This window comes from Hypanus sabinus, chromosome 6 (assembly GCF_030144855.1).
Source record: "Hypanus sabinus isolate sHypSab1 chromosome 6, sHypSab1.hap1, whole genome shotgun sequence".
NCBI classification, from domain to species: domain Eukaryota; kingdom Metazoa; phylum Chordata; class Chondrichthyes; order Myliobatiformes; family Dasyatidae; genus Hypanus; species Hypanus sabinus.
In genome coordinates this window covers 95686478-95707774 of record NC_082711.1, presented here as the reverse complement: position 1 = coordinate 95707774, position 21297 = coordinate 95686478, and the positions used below count along the sequence as shown (strand labels likewise).

Sequence of the window (21297 nt, the reverse complement as noted above, 5' to 3'; positions counted from 1 at the left end):
CACATCACCATAAACTCTAGTAATAATGCAGGGCAGTTTTTCGATCAAAGGGAAGTGGCCTTGTTTTATTTTTTTGTAACTTTTAAAATCAAATGCAAGAATGGCCAAGGAGTTCTTAAAAGAAAAATTAATTCTTCAGCACTCTTCTACCTTAGGTTTTCCCTAATGTAATCCTCATCTTGTAAAATAAGCTCAGAAGTATTCTTCATACATTACACATTGGAGGAGCAGATGTACAGAGACAGGCATTTGGCCAACATCTTGCCATCCTGTGTGTCAGCAAGTGAAATACATCTCAGCACTGGGTTGTTTACCATGCTTCGATGTGTGAAATTCGTGAAAGTTGTACATATTCCAAGAATTTCACCTTGTAATTTCTTTTTATTATTCATTCTCTTCATCCTTGCATTGTTGGTAAGGCTAGTATGAGTGAACCGGGTGGGTTTTTCCAATAGTCCAACATATTTTTAGGCCATGTATGATGGGAAAAAAAGTTTCCACTCCATGATGAAGAGTAAGAGCAAAGCAGCTTTCTGGAAATCTAGCAACGACACATGTTTTGTGGGTGGTACACACCGCAGCCCATGATCTGCCTTCAGGAAGGAGGTTCAGATGCCTCAGTTCCCAAGCCTTCAGTCTCAGGAACAGTTATTACCCCACAACCATTAGGCTTCTGAACCAGAGTGGATATCATCACTCACCCCAACACTGGGATTCCAACTGATTCCACAATCTATGGACTCACTTTCAAAGACTCTACAACTCCTGTTCTCAATATTTTTATTACTTATTTATCTATAATTATTATTTTGCTTTTGCTTTTGCACAATTTGTTGCCTTTTGCACATTGGTTATTTGTCTTTGTGTAGAGATTTTCATTGATTCTGTTGTGTTTTTCTGTATTGTATTTGTGTGTAAAAATATGGTGTCATACGTATAGCTTGATAAAATAACTTTGAAATTTGAACTTTGAACAATGGGGTGACTGAATATTTGGGATGGTGGGCTGCATCATCCTGGATGGTGCCAATCTTCTTGAGTACTGTTGGAGGCAAGTGAAAGAATCACATTATACTGTTGGTTTGTACCTCACAGAAAGCAGAAAAACTTTGGAAAAATTGGAAGTGAGTCATTTTCAGCAGGATAACTAGCTTCTGATCAGATCCTGTGGCAAATGTATCTGTGTGGATGGTCTTGCTGTATTTCTAGTTAACGTTGATCCACAAGGTGACGATGGTAATGCATTTCATATCACTGATGGAGTGGGAGATGTTTAGACTCTCTCTGAGTGATTGAAGATGGTGATTGTCTTGCACCTTGCTAATACAAATGTTACTCGCCTACCTAGTCTGTCTCTGAATGCTGTCTAGGTCAAGATGGGCACTGTTGCATTTGCTGAGAAGTTGCAAATGAAATTTGGATACTGTGCAATTATCTGTGATATATCTTCACTGATGATAAAATGAAAATTGTTAAAGGAACAGCTGAAGATAGTTGGGCCTAGGATAGTGCTCAGAGGATCTCATGCAATCATTTCATGTTTAGATGGCAGTTAGCTGGATAGGATCCATTCTGCTTTCTCCAGACAGACTGTTTCTGGCAAGTTTCCACATTTTTGAGTTGGTGTAAGTGTTATAATTGTATTACAAACCCCATTTCCAGAAAAATTGGGATATTTTCCAAAATGCAATAAAAACAAAAATCTGTGATATGTTAATTCACGTGAACCCTATTTAACTGACAAAAGTACAAAGAAAAGATTTTCAATAGTTTTACTGACCAACTTAATTGTATTTTGTAAATATACACAAATTTAGAATTTGATGGCTGCAACACACTCAACAAAAGTTGGGACAGAGTTAAAATAAGATTGAAAAGTGCACAGAATATTCAAGTAACACTGGTTTGGAAGACTCCACATTAAGCAGGCTAATTGGTAGCAGGTGAGGTATCATGGCTGGGTATAAAAGTAGTGTCAATCAAAAGCTCAGTCTTTGCAAGCAAGGATGGGTTGTGGCTCACCCCTTTGTGCCGAAATTTGTGAGAGAATTGTTAGTCAGTTCAAAAGGATCATTTCCCAACGCAAGATTGCAGCAAATTTAGGTCTTTCAACAACTACAGTACATAATATTGTGAAAAGATTCAGAGAATTCAGAGACATCTCAGTGCGTAAAGCGCAAGGTCGGAAACCACTGTTGAATGTGCATGATCTTTGAGCCCTCAGGTGGCACTGCCTAAGAAACCGTCATGCTACTGTGACAATTATAGCCATCTGGGCTCGGGAGTACTTCAGAAAACCATTGTCACTTAACACAGTCCGTCGCTGCATACAGAAATGCAACTTGAAACAGTATTACTCAAGGAGGAAGCCATACATCAACTCTGTGCAGAAACGCCGGCGAGTTCTCTGCACCTGAGCTCGTCTCAGATGGACTGAAAGACTGTGGAACCATGTGCTGTGGTCAGATGAGTCCACATTTCAGCTAGTTTTCGGGAAAAACGGGCATCGAGTTCTCCGTGCCAAAGATGAAAACGACCATCCTGATTGTTATCAGCGAAAAGTGCAAAAGCCAGCACCTGTGATGGTCTGTATCAGTGCCCACAGCATGGGTGAGTTGCATGTATGTGAAGGTACCATTGACTCTGAGGTGTATATTAGGATTTTAGAGAGACATATGTTGCCATCAAGGCGACGTCTCTTCCCGGGACGCCCATGCTTATTTCATCAAGACAATGCCAGACCACATTCTACAGCAGCGTGGCTTTGTAGGCACAGAGTGCGTGTGCTTGACTGGCCTGCTGCCAGTCCAGATCTATCTCCTATTGAAAATGTATGGAGCATCATGAAGAGGAGAATCAGACAACGGAGACCACAGTCTGTTGAGCAGCTGAAAGTCTTATATCAAGCAAGAATGGACAAAATTTCCAATTGCAAATCTACTATAATTTGTATCCTCAGTTCCAAAATGATTAAAAAGTGTTATTAAAAGGAAAGGTGATGTAACACAATGGTAAACATGCCTCTGTCCCAACTTTTGTTGAGTGTGTTGCAGCCATCAAATTCTAAATTTGTGTATATTTACAAAATACAATTATTTTGGTCAGTAAAACTATTGAAAATCTTTTCTATGTACTTTTGTCAGTTAACTAAAGGTTCACCTGAATTAACATATCACAGATTTTTGTTTTTATTGCATTTTGAAAAATATCCCAACTTTTCTGGAAATGGGGTTTGTAGAATAGAATTGCCCAAATCTTCAATACCACAACATGTGAGGTACACATTTCATGGAAAGCACAGTGTAAACATCTGCTGTGCATGTCTGTACAAGTGCTCATAGCTCATGGTTTGCTATTGTTTCTTAATTAGAATGTTATTTGAATTTTGAGAGCTTCAATTATGATCTGTGTTTATTAATGTTAATTAGAACATCTCCTTACCTTTATAACTATCAGTGAGGTGGATAGAAAGAGGATGATAAATATCACGGGAAACAGATGCTCAGTTTAATATTCACATTGGTTTTCCAAATGTTGCAGGTTCTAAAATGCAACCAAACCTATCATGCCCATGCCATATTCTTCTCATTATTGTTTTCACACTGGGTATTTTAATTTTGATGACATAGTAAAATGATGATGGCAAATTGGAAGCTTGTTCTATTGATTGCTGTACTTCCTATTATGCCACTTCGTATACAATTGCAGCTTCTTATACAATTTTTTAAAGTCAGTGTAAATGAAAAAAAAACACAATGAAGAATAACATAACTTCTCATGGATTGTCATAGAAAACAACACACTTCTCAATGGTATTTTAATTCTATTCACACAAATCCCCATCCATTCTCCACTGTCCGCAAATTTTAAAAGCAAAGTAATTGCACTTCTCTTGCAAAATCTCAACTCGATCACAGCCTGTCAAATATCTCACAAAACTACATTTGTAATTATGCGCAAAAGAAAATTGCTGAAAATCTGGAGTAACACACACAAAATACTAGAGAAACTCAGAAGGTCAAGCAGCACCTGTGGGGAGTAATAGAGTTATTGTTTGGAGCTGAGACCCTTCATCAAGACTGGAATGAAATGAGGAATAAGCTGCCTGGGAATACATTAAAGACCCATTTAAAATATAGGCTTTACAGAGGTCCATAGCTCATTTCTATAGCAAGAAAACATAACAAACTATGAGCTATGTACACTTGTACAGATATGCACTGCAGATGATGACATACAGATGTCCATGGTTCTTGGTGCAACAATTTGCACTCAGCATAAGCAAGAGCAAGGAGCTGATTGCGGACTTCAGGAACACATGCCAGTCCTGATCAAGCGATCAGCGGTGGATACTTTGAGCAGTTTCAAGTTCCTGGATATCAACATCTCTGAAGGTCTATCCTGGGCCCAACATATTGATGTAATTATAAAGAAGGCATGACAATGGCTGTACTTTGTGAGGGATTTGAGGAGACAGTATGTCACCCAAAAGTCTAGCAAATTTCTACAGATGTACCATGGAGAGCTTTCTAACTGAGTGCATCACCATCTGGTATGGAGGGGCCACTGCACAGCATGGAATCTCTGCCATCTCCATCATGGTCACTAGCCTCCCCAGCATCAAGGACATCTTGAAAAGGCGATGCCTCAAAAAGGTGGAATCCATCATTAAGAACCCCCATCATCCAGGATATGCTCTCTTTTCATTGCTACCATCAAGGAGGAGGTACAGGTGATGACACACACTCAACGTTTTCAGAACAGCTTATTCCCTTTCGCCATCAGATTTCTGAGTAAACAATGAACCCATGTGCAAGATCTCATTACGTTTCCTTTTTTCCCTCTCTTTTTGCACTATTTATTTAAATTAATTTTTAAAATATTTTTCTTTTTGTAACTTATAGTTTTTATTATTATGTATTACAATGTACTGCTTACTGCAAAACAACAAATTTCACACATATGCCAATGATACTAAACCTGGTTCTGATTCACCTTTATTTTTACATGACTATTGTTGCTGGAATAATTCTAATATTCTTTCCAGTAGTTGAAAATAGTTGTTCTTTTGATTCACCAGGATTTATTTATTTCCAGCTCCATATCTAGGTTTATTGAAAAAAAATAGCTGTATAGGGTGTAAGATCGATTATAAATTGTCTTGTGCTGGTTGGCACTGTTGCCCAAGATGCCTTTAGCCTAGTTGTCCTTCACTGTTGATCATGAGAATTTGCAACCACTGCTAGCATTTGTTTAGATCCTGCAAAGGTTGGATCCAACAGAGAAAAAGAAAAACAAGAAAAACAAGGGAAATTAAATAAACATGAAGTGAAAAACAAGCAAACAATAGAGATTATAACAATGAATGTGAATTTCATCAATGGGGAGAAAAGGAAATTAGTAAAGAAGTGGAATAATACATGTATTTGCAACACAGAATAAGAAGTTGTAACAGAAAAAGAGTTCCTTTTCACCTGGGACTGCTAGACATTGATAAAAGAGTATAAACTATTGATCCTGTTGGTTTGGAAATGCCTACTTGTTAGCTTTTGTTGATGAACATCAGCTCCGTCCCACTGTACTTTCCAGCAGGTTTTCTTTCCATATGTCGGCACAAGTTCAAGTCTGTTCTTGAGTCTTCTGGAGGCTCTATATTTTATAACATGGGTTGTATGACCACCTTGGCTAGTTTTGCAGATCAGTTTTCACGGTTTATTTTATTTCCAGTTTCCCAGCCTTCTAACGTTGATACTTCCTGTTGCTGTGCTAAGTTGTTCATTATTGAGAGCAAATGTTATTGACAGGCTCTCAGCAAGGATTCTTCTTTTGTGATTCTAACAGAATACTGAATAAGGCTTCATTCTAGATCACGGACAAAACCAGATTATTTTTAACTGGCTGCATTAAAGCATGTAGAAATCCAGCCAGTTAGAACATTTAACTGTCTATATTTCCACATTCACTTTTATGGGTCACGGGCTTCCCACAGCAAGATAAAATAAGTTGTTTACCTGTCAAGAAGAGCAAAATAGATGTTTATTTTGGGATCGTTACTGCAGTATTAAACTTTTGCTTTGGGAACTGACACACTTACCAAGCCAAATGAAAGTGCAAACTTTAAAATGTGCTGGCCTTGGTGTATCTAGAGATAGCTGTGTGTTGAGAGTTGACACATTAGCATGGCACTATCCCAATATTAAAGAAGCTTAGAATAGCTTCTAAGAGAACACAATGACATATTTTGGTGCTTTTTAAGTACAATTTAAGATAATGAATTTATTAAATAAGGACAAAAGGCACATATTTAATAAATTCATTTTCACTTAGATATTGAACTGATACTGATCCCAGCTTTCTTATTAGGGAATTAAAATAGTTTGACGAGTCCAATGTTTATTGGAGATGCAACAAAATTGGGTGGCATGGTAACATAATGGTTAGCACAATGCTTTACAATACCAGTGACCTGGGTTCAATTCCCACTACTGTCTGTAAGGAGTTTTTATATTCACCCCATGACTGTATGGGTTTCATCCGGGTGGTCCAGTTTCATCCCACAGTCCAAAGACGACGTACCAGTTGGTAGGTTTATTGGTCATTGTAAATTGTCCTGCAATGAGGCTAGTGTTAATTTGGGGCTTGCTAAGCAGTGTGATTCAAAGGGCTGGAAGGGCCTACTCCACTCTGTATTCCAATAAATAAATAAGCAAACAAACAAATTAATTCATTAAAATTTTTTTTTTACCATTAAATGCCATAGTTTTCAACTTTGCTAATTATTGCTTATTCATTTGAAAGGACAATAGGTGCTTATTCTAAAATCTTGAGCTATACATGCATCTTAAAGACATTTTGAACATCTTAGCTATAGCAAAATTCATGTCTGGTTGTACTTTTGATGATTCTGTAAGTGTCCCACCATTCTATAAATAACTCATTCTTCAAGTTAGAATTGGAATTGGTTTATTAATGTCCCATGTACAAAGGGACCGTGAAAAACCTGGCTTGCAAATTGTTCATACAGATCAATTCATTACAAAGTGCGTTCTGGTAGCACAAGGTAAAACAATAACAGAAAACAGAGTAAAGTGTAATGAATGCAGATAAACAATATGGTGCAAGATCATAACAAGGTAGACTGTTAATCTTATACAAGGGAATTACTTAATAATTTATAACAGTAGGCAGAAGCTGTTCTTGAGCCTGGTGGTACATGATTTCAGGCTTTTGTATCTTCGTCCTGAGGGAAAAGGGGAGAAGAGAAGAATGTCCAGGGTAGGTGGGATCGTTGTGTATTCTGGTTGCTTTACTGAGGCAGCAAGAATTAATCTTCGAGGCTGTAGAGGGGAGGCTGGTTTCCTTGATGTGCTGAGATGTGTCGATAACTCCCTGCAGTTTCTTATGATCACAGGCTGAGCAGTTGCCATACCTAGTGTATTGCATCCAGATAGGATGCATTCCATGGAGTATTAATAAAAAAATGATGATTGTCAGTCTAGACTTGCCAAGTTTGTTTAGCCTCCTGAGGAAGTAGAGTTGTTGGTGAATTTTCTTATCCATGGTGTATAGGTGATAGGACCAGGACAGGCTATTGATGGGGTTCAGTCCAAGGAACATAAAGCTGTCAACCCTCTCAACCTCAGCACCGTTAATGTAAACAGGAGCATGTACACTGGTCTATCTGAGCTCTCTATCTCCTTACTCAGGAAAAGAGAAGATGCTCTTAAAGACAGAAAACTGAATGAGGAACTAATTGTTCCACTCTTACCTTCAATCTGTGCCATTTGGCTTTACATTTCTCTACTCTGGGAATACAACTGTAACTGTTCTCCTGATTTATGTACCTCTATGAGGTACTTACCAACCTCTTACGATCCATGGAACAAAGTCCCAGTCCATCCAGCTGCTAGTCATAACTCAGGCTCTCCAGTCCAGTAACATCCTACCTAGGACATGAGTGACTTAACTGTACATAATAGTCCACCATGGTCTCTCTGGTGACTTGTACATTTAAAACACTACATCATCCAAATCATTGACAATCAAGGTAAAAAGAAATGGTTCTAAAACCATCCCCTGTGGAACATCAGTAGCCATCCAGAAAAGAACCCCTTTATTCCCACTTTGCATCATGCCAATCAGCAGATGCTCTATCTATGCTAGTATCTTTTTTGTAATACAATGGGTTGTCATCGTGTTAAGCAACTTAATGTGCAGCACCTTGTCAAAAGCCTTTTGAAAAGCCAAGTACACACTATCCATCAAATCTCCTTTGTCTATCTTGCTTGTTCTTTCCTCAAAGATTTCCTGATAAATTCCCACAGATTTATCAAGCAAGATTTTCCCCAAAGGAAACCATGCTGACTTTGGCCTATTTTATCATGAGCCTCCAAGTACCCTGACACCTCATCCTTAACAATCGACTTCAACATCTTCCCTACCACAGAGGTCAGGCTAACTGGCCTATAGTTTCCTTTCTACTGCCTCCTTCCCTTCTTGAAGAGCAGAGTGACATTTACAATTTTCTAATCCTCTAGAACTGTGTTAAAATCTAGTGATTCCTGAAAGATCATTATTAATTCCTCCACAACCTCTTCAGCTACCTCTTTCAGAACCCTCGGGTGTAGTCTATCTGGTCCAAGTGACTTACCTACCTTCAGACCTTTCAGCTTCCCAAGCATCTTCTCCCTAATAATCGCATTTGCACTTAAATCTGCCCCTGACACTCTCAAACATCCAGCATACTGCTAGTGTCTTCCACAGTGAAGACTGATGCAAAATAGTTCATCTGCTATTTCCTTGTCCCCCATTACTACCTCTCGACATCATTTTTCAGCAATCTTGTATCTACTCTCACCTCTTCTTTACTCATTATATATCTGAAAAAGTTTTTTGTATCCTCTTTGGCTAGGTTACCTTCACATTTCATCTTCTCCATCCTTATGGCTTTTTAATTGCCTTCTGTTGGTTTTAAAAGCTTCCCACCATCTTCCCACTAATTTTTGCTCTATTTTGTGCGAACTCTTTTGCTTTTATGTTGGCTTTGACTCTCCTTGTCAGACGCGGTTGCATCATCCTAGCTTTAGAATACAATATACCTGGATCGCTAGGTCTCTATGTTCTGGAATATTCTACAAGGTTCTATCATTTACTGTGTAATTCATGTTTAACTCACTAAGTGCAACACCTTGCACTTGTCGAAGTTAAATTCCATCAGCAATTCATTGGCAGACTTTCCCATTTGAACTAGTTTCCACAGCAGTTCATTTTACTACCAGTTTTGGTGCTACTTACAAACTTACTAACCATGTCAATTATGTCCTTTCCTGGACATGTTCAATATGTGCTCTAGATCTCATTTACAATTTACAATGATTCTTAGCATCCATAACAATTGAGATCAGAGGTAGGGAAATGTTTTCCACTGGTGTTTTATGGTGCAGAAAAAAACACTGTAGATTAAACAACCAAACTTTGAAAAACTAACCAGACATTTTTAGTTAGATTATGTGCTATGTGTTTTCGGTAGAGTCAATGGCAAGTTATCAGCTTCTATGAATTTGGACCGAAAAAAAGGCAAAGCAATACTTCGGAGTGTATCTCTGAATTAACTGAATTGATGGTCTCAAGATTTATTTGGGCTCAAAACAATTTTGTATTTCTTAACTTGAAAAGTACTGTCTAATGGCAAAATTGGAATTTAATTCCAGCTATTTGTCAGTTACGAGAGCTGATTGTTCCATGACTGTATAGCTAAAACAACTAAAAGGATTACTGAAGTGCAATTAATCTATGAAATGTTTTTGCAGTGAGGATTGGACATAGAGTGGGTACCAGGAGAAAAACTTGACTGGATTGAATTATGACCTATTGCAATTACTATTTCACTCCTGGATTATGCAATTTCCTACTTACTTTTCAGATATAAGTGACCAGTTACTTGAAGTAATCGGCTTGGAGGGGGCCATGGAAATGGGACAGATCTACACTGGGTTGAAAAGTGCAGGGAAAAGGCTGGCACAGTGCTCCTTGGTAACTCTCAGGTACAAGTCAATCTATTTCAATGGTCCTACAAGGTATGGCAGGGCAGATGGTTTGATGTTATAATGCAGCACTAAGATTAAATGCTGACATATCAAATTGCATCAGACTTTTTTCAAGTAAATCTGTAGTTGTAAATACAGCAATGATAAGCTGTAGTCTGTGGCTACCTGATGAATGCTGATTTAGTCATCCTATGCATCAGACAGCGGGTATGTTCAACTGAGAGAACCAGCCTTGCCAAATTATTTCTGGCAACAATTATGAAGTCTTCTGAATTTTTTATACTGCTTATTCCCATTCCTGTCTCAGGCTCATTAAAGCCCAGAATTAATGCAAAAATATTAAAATGAAAAATCTGTGATCTGTGAAACTTTTGGGGTAAAATAACTTTAAAATTGCCTTTTCGTTTGTGTGTATGTGTCTTTTAAGTATTTGGAATACTTTTTCAATGCAATATTTAGAAGAGATTTTTAATCCAAATACTTGGATCTTTTTAGCATCTTCATAGGTTTAATTTATATTTAATAACTGGCTGCATAGTAGGGACCTTTACATGGAAATTTTCTGACTCTGGGCATTACAATGCAAAACCAGAAAACAAGCTTTACTGATTTCTAGTACCTTCCTGTGAGTCTGCGCACCACTGGCAAGTTGGCACTTCCTTAATTGTTCTTAATGAGCCACCTTCTTGGACTGCTATAATCCTTCTTGTTCCAGAATTTCGATCTAGCTCTGATGAAAAACTGAGTCAGCAAAGGTATGTGAATTGAGAATTTATGTAAAATCTTCAGGTGGTTCCTGTTTCCCTAGTACTTTTTTATGGTAAAGCTCAAGGGTCTTGGAGATGTTTTTAAAAATTATTTATTGAGATACAGCACAGAATAGGCCCTTTCAGTTCTTTCAGCTGTGCTGCACAACAATCCCCCAATTTAATCCGAATTTAATCATAGGACAATTTACAATGGCCAATTAACCTACCAACCAGTATATCTATAAACTGTGGGAGGAAACCAGAGCACCCGGAGGAAACCCACACTCTCATGGAGAGAACGTGCAAACTCCTTACAGGCAGTGACAGGAATTGAACCCAAGTCACTGGGACTGAAATGAGTTGTGCTAAGCACCATGCTACTGTGCGGCCCAGTTATTGAGTTATTCTGTTGTCAGTAATTAAGTTATTCAGTAGAAATGGTATGTACTACCTACAGAAGATACTGCATTACTTGCCTCAGTTATCTGAACAACAGGCCAGTTATGCAGTATCTTCTGTAGATAGTACCTACCATTTCCACTGTGTGCTGATTGTGGAGGGAATGAATGTTTAGAGGGGCAAATGTACCACAATCAAACCACTTTGTTCTGGATAGTGTTCAGGTTCTTATGAGTTGTTGTCATTCAGGCCAGCAGAGAGTTTTCCATTACACTACTGACCTATACTTTGCTTATGGCAGAGAAACTTCGGAGTATTAAGAGATATACAGTAGCTGTTGGATAAACTCCTCTCGGGCTTCCAGCCAGGTACAGGTATAGATTATTACTGACTTTTCAATGACAGACTCTGCCACCTTCATCAGTGATGATGCCTAGGCATGCCTGGTCCAGTGGTATTTATAACCCTGTTATCTGTCTCTCTTAATTGGTTAGTCCTCATCCAATCAGGTTTCAGCTGTCCCACCTTGTTTACAATTGAATTCCAGTTCTTACTTAGAGTGAGACCTTCATCTTTGTTAAAATTCTTTTCCTCTAGTTTTATTTCAGTAGCTTCCTTCACCAGGCAGTCCCAAAACCCAATGGCATAGCGCAGTAGTTTTGTGCCATCTAAGTCAATCCTATGGGCATTGCAAATGCAATGTTCTGCAACCACCAATTTCACCAGGCAACCTCCTGAGCTCCTTGATGCGGGTTTCCACCGTGCACCCCTTCTGGCCAATATATACTGCTCCACATTCACAGAGACTCTTTAAAACACCAGCCAACTCGAGTCCCAGGTCATCTTTGACTGACTTAAACTGCTATTTGAGCTTCCTTATGGGTTTGTGGATGATATTAATCTGGTATTTCTTCAGGATCCTGGTAATCCTTCCAGAGACTGCAGAAATAGAGAGAAGCCAGGCGATAGCAGAACATTGCATTTGCAATGGCCATAGGATATTCTTCAATGAGATAAAGCTCTGATTCTGATTACCTCTTCAAATTTAAACTGCCTTCTAAATATGCACATTAAAAACTGAAAAGCAGGATCCCCAGAGTAGTAACCTCTGGATAGCTGCCTGTGCTACAAGCCAGTGAGGGCAAGAATAAGATAATGTGGCTGAGGAACTGGTACAAGGATCAGATTTCAGATTTCTGGACCATTGGCTTCACATCTGGGGAAGGCATCACCCTGTGGAAACAGTAATCATATAGAATTCACCTTGCAATTTGAGAGTGAGACGCTAAAGTCAAATATGTCTGTGTTACTGAGGAGAAAAGGAAATTACAGAGGCATGAGTTGGCGGGAAGGGGACACTAGCAGGGATGATGGCAGAGGAGCAACAGCTGGAGTTTCTGGGAGCAATTTGGAAGGTGCAGGGTAGGTGCATCCCAAGGAAGAGCAAGTATTCTAAAGTAAGATGATGCAACTCTGGCTGACAAGGGAAGCCAAAGTCAATATAAAAGCAAAACAAAAGCATATAATAAAACAAAAAATGGTAGGAAGTTAGAGGTTTGGGGATTTAAAAAAAAACAGAAAGGTAACTGAAAAAAAAACGTAAGGGGGACAAGATGAAATATGAAGGTAAGCTAGCCAATGATATCAAAAATGATTCCTAAAGCATTTTCAGGTATATAAAGAGTAAAAGAGGGGTGAGAGTAGATATTGGACTCCTGAAAAATTACACTGAAGAGATAGTAATGGTGGATAAGGAAATGAAGGATGAACAGAATAAGTATTTTGCATCAACCTTTGCTGTAGAAGACACTTGCAGTATTCTGGATGTTTGAGTGTGTCGAGGGGCAGAAGTGAGTGTAGTTGCTATTACTATGGCAATGGTACTTGGGAAACTGAAAGGCCTGAAGTCACCTGGACCTGATGTGCTACACCCCAGGTTCTGAAAGAGATAGCTGAAGGGATTGTGAAGGCAGAGGAAATGATCTTTACAGAACAAGTAGATTCTGGCATGATTCCAGAGGACTGGAAAATTGCAAATGTCCCTCCACTCTTCAAGAAGAGAGGAAGGCAAAAGAAAGGAAATTAAAAGCCAGTTAGCCTGACCTCAATGGTTGGAAAGATGTTGGAGTCAATTCTTAAGGATACAGTTTCAGGATACTTGGAGGCACATGACAAGATAAGCCAAAGTCAGCATGGTTTCCATAAGAGAAAATCTTGCCTGACAAATCTGTTGAAATTATTTGAAGAAATAACAATCAGTATTGACAAAGACAGATGTTCTGTTCTTGGATTTTCATAAGGCTTTTGACAAGGTGCCATATATGATAAGAGCCTAGAGTAATACAGAAAGATACCTGCATGGATAGAGTATTGGCTGATTGGCAGGAGATGAAGGGTGGGAATAAAGGAATCCTTTTTGGATTGGATTGGCTGATCGTGACTAGTGGCGTTCCATAGGGATTTGTGTGGGTACAGCTTCTTTTTATATTGTTTGTCAATGATTTGGATGATGAAATTGATGGCTTTGTAGCCCAGTTTGCAGATGATACATAGATAGGAGGATTGGCAGGAAGTGTTGAGGAAGCAGGGAGGCTGCAGAAGGACTTAGACAGATTAGGAGAATGGGCAATGTAGGGAAGTCTATGTTCATGCACTTTGTAGAACGAATAAAAGCATAGATCTGAATGGGGAGAAAATTTAAAAGTCCAAGTTACAACGGGATTTGTGAGTCCTCATGCAGGATCCCCTAAAGGTTAATTTGCAGGTTGAATCAGTGGTGAATGAAATGTTAGCATTCATTTCTAGAATATAAAAGTAAGACACTGGTGAGGCCTCACTTGGAGAATTGTGAGTAGTTTTAAGCCCCTTATTTAAGAAAGGATTTGCTGACATTTGAGAGAGTTTCAGAGGTGGTTTATAGGAATGATTCCAGGAATGAAAGTCTTATTGTATAAGGAGCGATAGATTGCTCTGGGCATTTACTCAAAGGAATTTAGAAGAATGAGGGGGAATCTCATTGAAACTATCAAATATCAAAAGGCCTAGAGAGAGAGAGGATACAAAGAGGATGTTTCCTTCAGTGGAGGAGTCTCAGACCAGAGGTCACAGCCTCAAAATAGAGGGACATCAGTTTAGAATATAAATGAGGAGGATTTTTTTTTTTTAACCAGGGGGTGGTGAATCTGTGGAATTCAATGCCACAGGCAGCAGTGGAGGCCAACTCACTGGGTGCACTTAAGGCAGAGGTTGATAGGTTCTTGACTAGTGAAAGGTTATGGGGAGAAGGAAGAAAATGGAGTTCAGAGAGAAATGGATCAGCTATAAGGAAGTAGCAGAGAAGGTGCGGTGGGCTGTATGTCTTAATTTTGCTCCTTTCTGTAATGGTCTTACGGTCTTACTACCTATCTGTTAATGCAAATCTATAGCTTATATGGGTAATAATAATGAGCAGTAATCACAAAACTGGACAAATACAGTATATCAATGCATTGTGAACAATCTCTCCATGGCATAAATATAGTAATCACGTAAAATCAGAGACAATATATAAAGACACAAAAAGATTTTTGCTGTTGTTTTACATCTGTTCCTTTGTTTTTCAGAACCAGCAAGTTCCTACCGATGCAAATTGATGGAGAACCTTGGATGCAAACACCTTGCACAGTAAGGACATATTGCTCGTAAAATTTATGCATAGAAGAAAAAATGTCAGACAGGCACTTAAATAGGCAAGGCATAAAAGGATGTAGAGCAATTACAGACAAATGGGATTAGGGTAGATGGTCAAAAGAGTAGGCATGGATGTAGTAAACCATCTGTTTCTGTGCTGTGCTCTCAATAATAGTACCTAAAGTAATGCAAAAATTTATTTTTAAATGAAGATGTTGAAGTATGAGTGTACATAGTTCTGCCCAGGCATTCGAAAACCATAAAAAAAGTAATAAAACAAATAAAAATAATCTTCGCAACATTGTAAAGATTAAAATTAAATTATTATACTGCAAAACATTTTTACACAATTCAAATCATTACCCATTAATTTCAAATACGTACACCCATATCCCTTGGAACCATTCATCTCCATTGAGATGAATGAACTCACTTTAACCACCTTAGTTAAAGTTCTCTGCGAGGATTGTGTTGGGGATTGTAACAAATTCACTCTCCTTTACTGGACTCCATGAAGAGGTTAACTTCAGCTCACAGCTAGAATTCTTCAGAAGAGCATGTTTGAGCTTCCAAATCTTTTTGGGCATTAATTGTTTTTAAATGCTGGTTTCAATTGTTTTCCCTATAACTACAGAATTTTTAAATTTATGTGACTGTAGCAAAATCTGCATTCTGTCTAAATCTTAGACATAATTTGAGTTTTTTGTATTGCAAGTCCTAGCAGTACAAACAGAGCTGTTGCAAGCCTGCGTATTTACAGAGAAAGCTTCACACTTGACTATCCGTCAAATGACATGGTGGAATAAGAAAAAGGTTAAGTTTATTGGAAAGGGCAGAAGATTTTAAACATTTAAGTATTTGACTTGGAGACAAGCAGGTAAATTGTGATAGCTTTTGACTATATGGATGACTGATAAATAATAATTCTAATTTCAATTATTTTAATTCATATCACGAACACAACAGTCAACACAAATACAACACTCCCAAAGCAATTCATTATGTAAAATGCTTTGAAACATTTCAGTGTTTTGATGCTCCATATGTGCAAGTATTTTTTATTCAATGCTGGTTTTCTATGAATAAACAACAAAGGAAAGATAGTACTTTCATACAGAGTTTGAGAATCAAACCAGTCCCTAGTTATACTTGAACTATTGCAATTATTAAAAATAGCTAAACAGAATTTGGAAGGATAATCCCCAATTGACCTATCATGTAGAAAAACACAGTGTTACACAGAGTTTTTTTTCTCTCTTCTTTGGACTTCTTATAATTTGAGGCTTCTCCAGAGCACTTGCAATTAATTAAAGGGATTGCTGTCAAGTAAAAAGTGTGGCAGACAATTTGGGAACTTCAATGTGTTACAAACAGCAATGCAATATTGATGAAACAATCTTGAAAAAACAAACCAGTAGTCTTCACAGCCAAATGAACACCTATGGCCTGGCAGTGACATTCATTAGACCAGGAAGACAATAAGGATGTTTTCATCTCATAGCATGGGAAACCAAGTTGATCTTTCTAACTCTTGTATCTGTTTCACAATTCATGGCTGATGTACACCCACATCTCAAACTTTGGTTTCTCTAGAATCCTTTCTTCTCTTTCCTACTGTAAATGATTGGTTCCATAAAAGTTGTAATGGCACAGGAGTTCTTCCTGAATCACTGAGTAGGTCTCAAGTACCTCCTCCCTGATAATAGTAATAAGGAGAGGGCATGTCCCAGATGGTGTGGGTCTTAGTGATTGATGCTACCTTCTTGAGTCACTGTCTCTTGAAGATGTAAGGGTGGATTGCTGCATGATGGAGTTGGCTGACTCTATAACCCTCAGCAGCCTTTTGAGATCCTGTGCATTGCACCCTCCATACTAGGCAGTTAATGCAACCAGCCAAAACACTCTCCACTGTATAAGTGCAACAATTTATTAGAGTCTTTGATGACATACTGAATCTCCTCAAATTCCTACTGAAGCAGAGCCACACTAGTGTGCCTTCTTCAGGATATCATCAATGTATCCAGCCTTGGATAGGTCCTCCAAGATTGCTGACATGCAGGAAATCGAAATTGCTCATCCTTTCAATAATGGGTGCCTCAGTATTCTCCTGACTTCCTATTCCTGAAGATCACAGTCAGTTCTTGGTCTTGCTGATGTTGAGTGCGAGGTTATTGCAAAACAATTCAACAAGCTAATCTTTCTCACTCCTGTATGTCTCCTCATTGCCATATAAGATTCTGCCAACAATAGTGGTGAGACCACATCTGGAATATTATGTGCAGTTCTGAACACCATAGCAGAAGAAGGATGTCATAAGAGGGTACGAAAAAGATTCACAAATATTGTCATGTCTAGAAGACATGAGTTATTCGAGACCATAAGATCTGGGATCAGAATTAGTCTATTTGGCCCATTGAGTCTGCTCTGCCACTTCATCTTTGTTGATCGAATTTTCCTCACAGCTCATCCTCTGCCTTCTCCCCCTATCCCTTCATGCCCTGACCAAAAAGAAGCTTACTAAACTCTGCCTTATATATACATGAAGGTTTGGCCTTTACAGCTGCCTGTGGCAATAAATTCCATAGATTCACTGCTCTCTGGCTAAAGAAATTCCTCCTTATCTCCATTCTAAATGGACGCCCCTTTATTCTGAGACTGAGTCCTCTGGTCTTGGACTCTCCCACCATAGAAAACATTCTCTCCACGTCCACTCTTTCAAGGCTTTTCACTGTTCAAGAGGTTTTCAATGAAATCACCCCTCATTCTTCTGAATTCCAGGGAATAACAGGCCTAGAGCTATCAAATGCTCTTCATATGACAAGCCATCAATTATGGAATCAATTTTTGTGAAGCTACTTTGAGCCCTCTGCAGTTTCAACACATCCTTTCTACAATAAGGGGCCCAAAACTGCTCACAATACTCCAAGTGAAGCCTGACCAATGCTTTACAAGGTCTCAACATTACATCCTTGCTTTTATGTCCTAGTCCTCTTGAAACGAATGCTAATATTGCATTTGCCTTCCTCACCACAGACGCAAGCTGCAAATTAACTTTTAGAGAATCCTGCACAAGGGCCCCCAAGTCCTTATGCACCTCAATATTTTATATTTTCTCTCCAATTCGAAAGTAGTCTACCCTTTGATTTCTTCTACCAAAGTAAATGACCATACACTTCCCAACACTGTATTCCATCTGCCATTTATTTGACCATTCTCCTAATCTGAGTCCTTTGTAGCCTTTCCACTTCCTCAAAACTACCTGCCCCTCCACCTATCTTCATATTGTCTGCAAACATTGTAACAAAGCCGTGAATTCTATCATAAAAATCATTGACATCAAAAGAATCAGTACCGACACAGATCCCTGTGGAACACCACTAGTCACTAGCAGTCAGCCAGAAAAGGCTCTCTTTATTATCACTCTTTGCCTCCTACTAATCAGCCACTGCTTTACCCATGTTAGAATTTTCCCTGTAATATCATGGGCTTGCAGCTTGTTAAGAAGCCTTGTGTGGCACTTTGTCAAAGACCTTCTGAAAATCCAAGTACACAACATCAACTGATTCTCCTTTGTCTATCCTGCTTGTTATTTTTTCAAAGATTTCCAATAGATTTGTCGAGCAAGATTTTCCCTTGAGGAAACCATGCTGACTACAGCCTATTTTATCATGTGCCTCCAAATACCTTGAGACCTCATCCTTAATAATCGTCTCCAACATCTTTCAATCACTGACGTATGCTAGCTGGCCTATAATTTCCCTTCTTCTGCTCCATTCCCTTCTTGAAGAGTGGAGTGAAATTTAAAGTTTTCCAGACTTCTAGAACCATTCCAGAGTCTAGTAAAGATCATTAATGTTTCCACAACCTCTTCAGCTACCTTTTTCAGAACTCTGGGGTGCACACCATCTAGTCCAGGTGACTTAGCCACCTTCAGACATTTCAGTTTCCCAAGAATTTTCTCTCTAGCTGTTGTAACTTCACACATTTCATGCCCCTGTCACTTGGAACATCCACCATACAGTTAGTGTCTCCCACAGTGAAGAATGATGCAAAATGCTTATTTAGTTTGTCTGCCATTTTTTGTTCCCCATTCCTCCCTCTCCAGCATCATTTTCCCGTGGTCGAATATTCACTCTCACCTCCCATTTTTACTTTATCTATCTGAAGAAACTTTTGGTATCCTCTTTGATATTATTGGCTAGCTTACTTTTGTATTCCATCTTTATCTTCTTCATGTCTTTTTTATTTGCCTTCTGTTGGTTTTTAAAAGCTTCTCAATCCTCTAATTTTTGCTCTATTATGTGCCCTATCTTTGGTTTTTCTGTTGGTCTTGACCTCTTGTTAGCCACGGTTGTGTCAACTTTCCTTCAGAATGTTCCTTCCTCTTTGGGATATATATATCCTGCGCCTTCCAAATTGATTCAGAAATTCCAGCTGTTGCTGCTATGCATCATCCCTTCCAGTGTTCTTTTCCAATTAATTCTAACCAACTTCTCCCTCCATAACTCCCTTTAATCGACTGTAATTCTGACATATTTGACTTTAGCTACTCCTTTTCAAACTTCAGGGTGAATTGAATCACAATTTTGATCATTTCTCCTATAGGTGCTTTTACCTTAAGCTCTCTAATCAATTCTAGTTCATTACCCACACCCAATCCAGAATTGCTGATCTCCCAAGTGGGCTCAACCATAAGCTGCTCTAAAAAGCCAACTCGTAAGCACTCAAGAAATCCCCCCTTCTGTAATCCAGCATCAACCTGATTTTCCCAATCTACATGCATATTGAAGTCCCCAATGACTATTATTTCATTGCCCTTTTGGCATGCACATCCTATCTCCCATTATAATTTGTAGACCACATCCTTACTACTGTTTGGTTTTCTGTGTACAACTCCTGTTGGGGTTTTTTCACCCTTGCAGTTCCTTAGCTCTGTCCGCAATTATTCACCACCTTCTGACCTTATGTTACCTCTTTGTAATGATTTGATTTATTTTTTACCCACGGAGCAACACTGCCTCCTCTGCCTTCCTGCCTGTCCTTTCGATACATTGTGTATCCTTGGACATAAAACTCCCAGACATTACCTGTCAGCCATGATTCTGTGATGCTTACAACATCATACTTTCCAATCTACGACGGTGCTGCAAGACCATCTATCTTATTCCATATATTGTGCACATTTAGATGCAACACATTCAGTCCTGTATTTACCATTTTTGATTTTATGTTGCTATTATGTTGCAATTCATCCTGTTCTCTGCAATTTTCCCCTATCAACTGCCTCTCCTCACTACACGTTGCCTCTGTAAACCTTCATTTTCATCACTATTATCCGCCTTTCCGACGATACTTTTTGCTTTGAAATATAGGCAGCTCGGGACACTGGTCGCACCATGATCAACGTTTTGAGTCCTAACTTTGACTCAGGTCTCACCAACATCTTCCTCTAAAAGCTCTTCACTAATTATTCTGGTACTCTGGTTCCCATCCCCCTGCAACTCTGGTTTTCTAAACCCCATCATGCAGCATTAACAAACCTTCCTGCCAGGCTATTAATCCCCCTCCAGTTCAGGTGCAAACCGTCCCTTCTGTACAGGTTCCACCTTCCCTGGAAAACAGACAGACATACTTTATTGATCCGAGGGAAATTGGGTTTCGTTACAGTCGCACCAAACAAGAACAGTGTAGAAATACAGCAATATAAAACCATAAATAATTCAATAATAGGTAAATTATGCCAAGTGGAAATTAGTTCAGGGCCAGCCTTTTGGCTCAGAGTGTCTGATACTCCGAGGGAGGAGCTGTAAAGTTTGATGGCCACAGGCAGGAATGACTTCCTATGACACTCAGTGTTGCATCTCGGTGGAATGAGTCTCTGGCTGAATGTACTCCTGTGCCTAACCAGTACATTATGGAGTGGTTAGGAGACATTGTCCAAGATGGCATGCAACTTGGACAGCATCCTCTTTTCAAACACCACCGTCAGAGAGTCCAGTTCCACCCCCACAACATCACTGGCCTTACGAATGAGTTTGTTGATTCTGTTGGTGTCTGCTACCCTCAGCCTGCTGCCCCAGCACACAACTGCAAACATGATAGCACTGGCCACCACAGACTCGTAGAACATCGTCAGCATCGTCCAGAAGATGTTAAAGGACCTCAGTCTCCTCAGGAAGTAGAGACGGCTCTGACCCTTCTTGTAGACAGCCTCAGTGTTCTTTGACCAGTCCAGTTTATTGTCAGTTCATATCCCCAGGTATTTGTAATCCTCCATCATGTCCACACTGACCCCTTGGAGTGCCTTAGCCCTCCTCAGGTCCACCACCAGCTCCTTAGTCTTTTCACTTTAAGCTGCAGATGAAAAGAGCCCGATGATCCAAAAATCTTATATGCCCTCCATCCTTCACCAACACCTTAGCCACGTATTAAAC

The 21297-nt window shown here is 39.1% G+C and overlaps 1 protein-coding gene across 11 annotated transcripts in view; it reads left to right on the top strand.

Moving 5' to 3' along the window:
* The window catches only part of dgkb (diacylglycerol kinase, beta), a 797915-nt gene that overhangs the window by 660350 nt on the left and 116268 nt on the right, over positions 1–21297 (top strand). For all 11 annotated transcript variants that reach the window (XR_009512720.1, XM_059972636.1, XM_059972640.1 and 8 more), the window contains 2 exons: positions 9923–10043; positions 14797–14857. Coding sequence is in view for 10 of the 11 variants with exons in the window: in XM_059972636.1 (XP_059828619.1) it covers positions 9923–10043; positions 14797–14857 (182 nt within the window). In the remaining variant the exon portion in view is untranslated. The remainder of the gene's footprint in view (positions 1–9922; positions 10044–14796; positions 14858–21297) is intronic.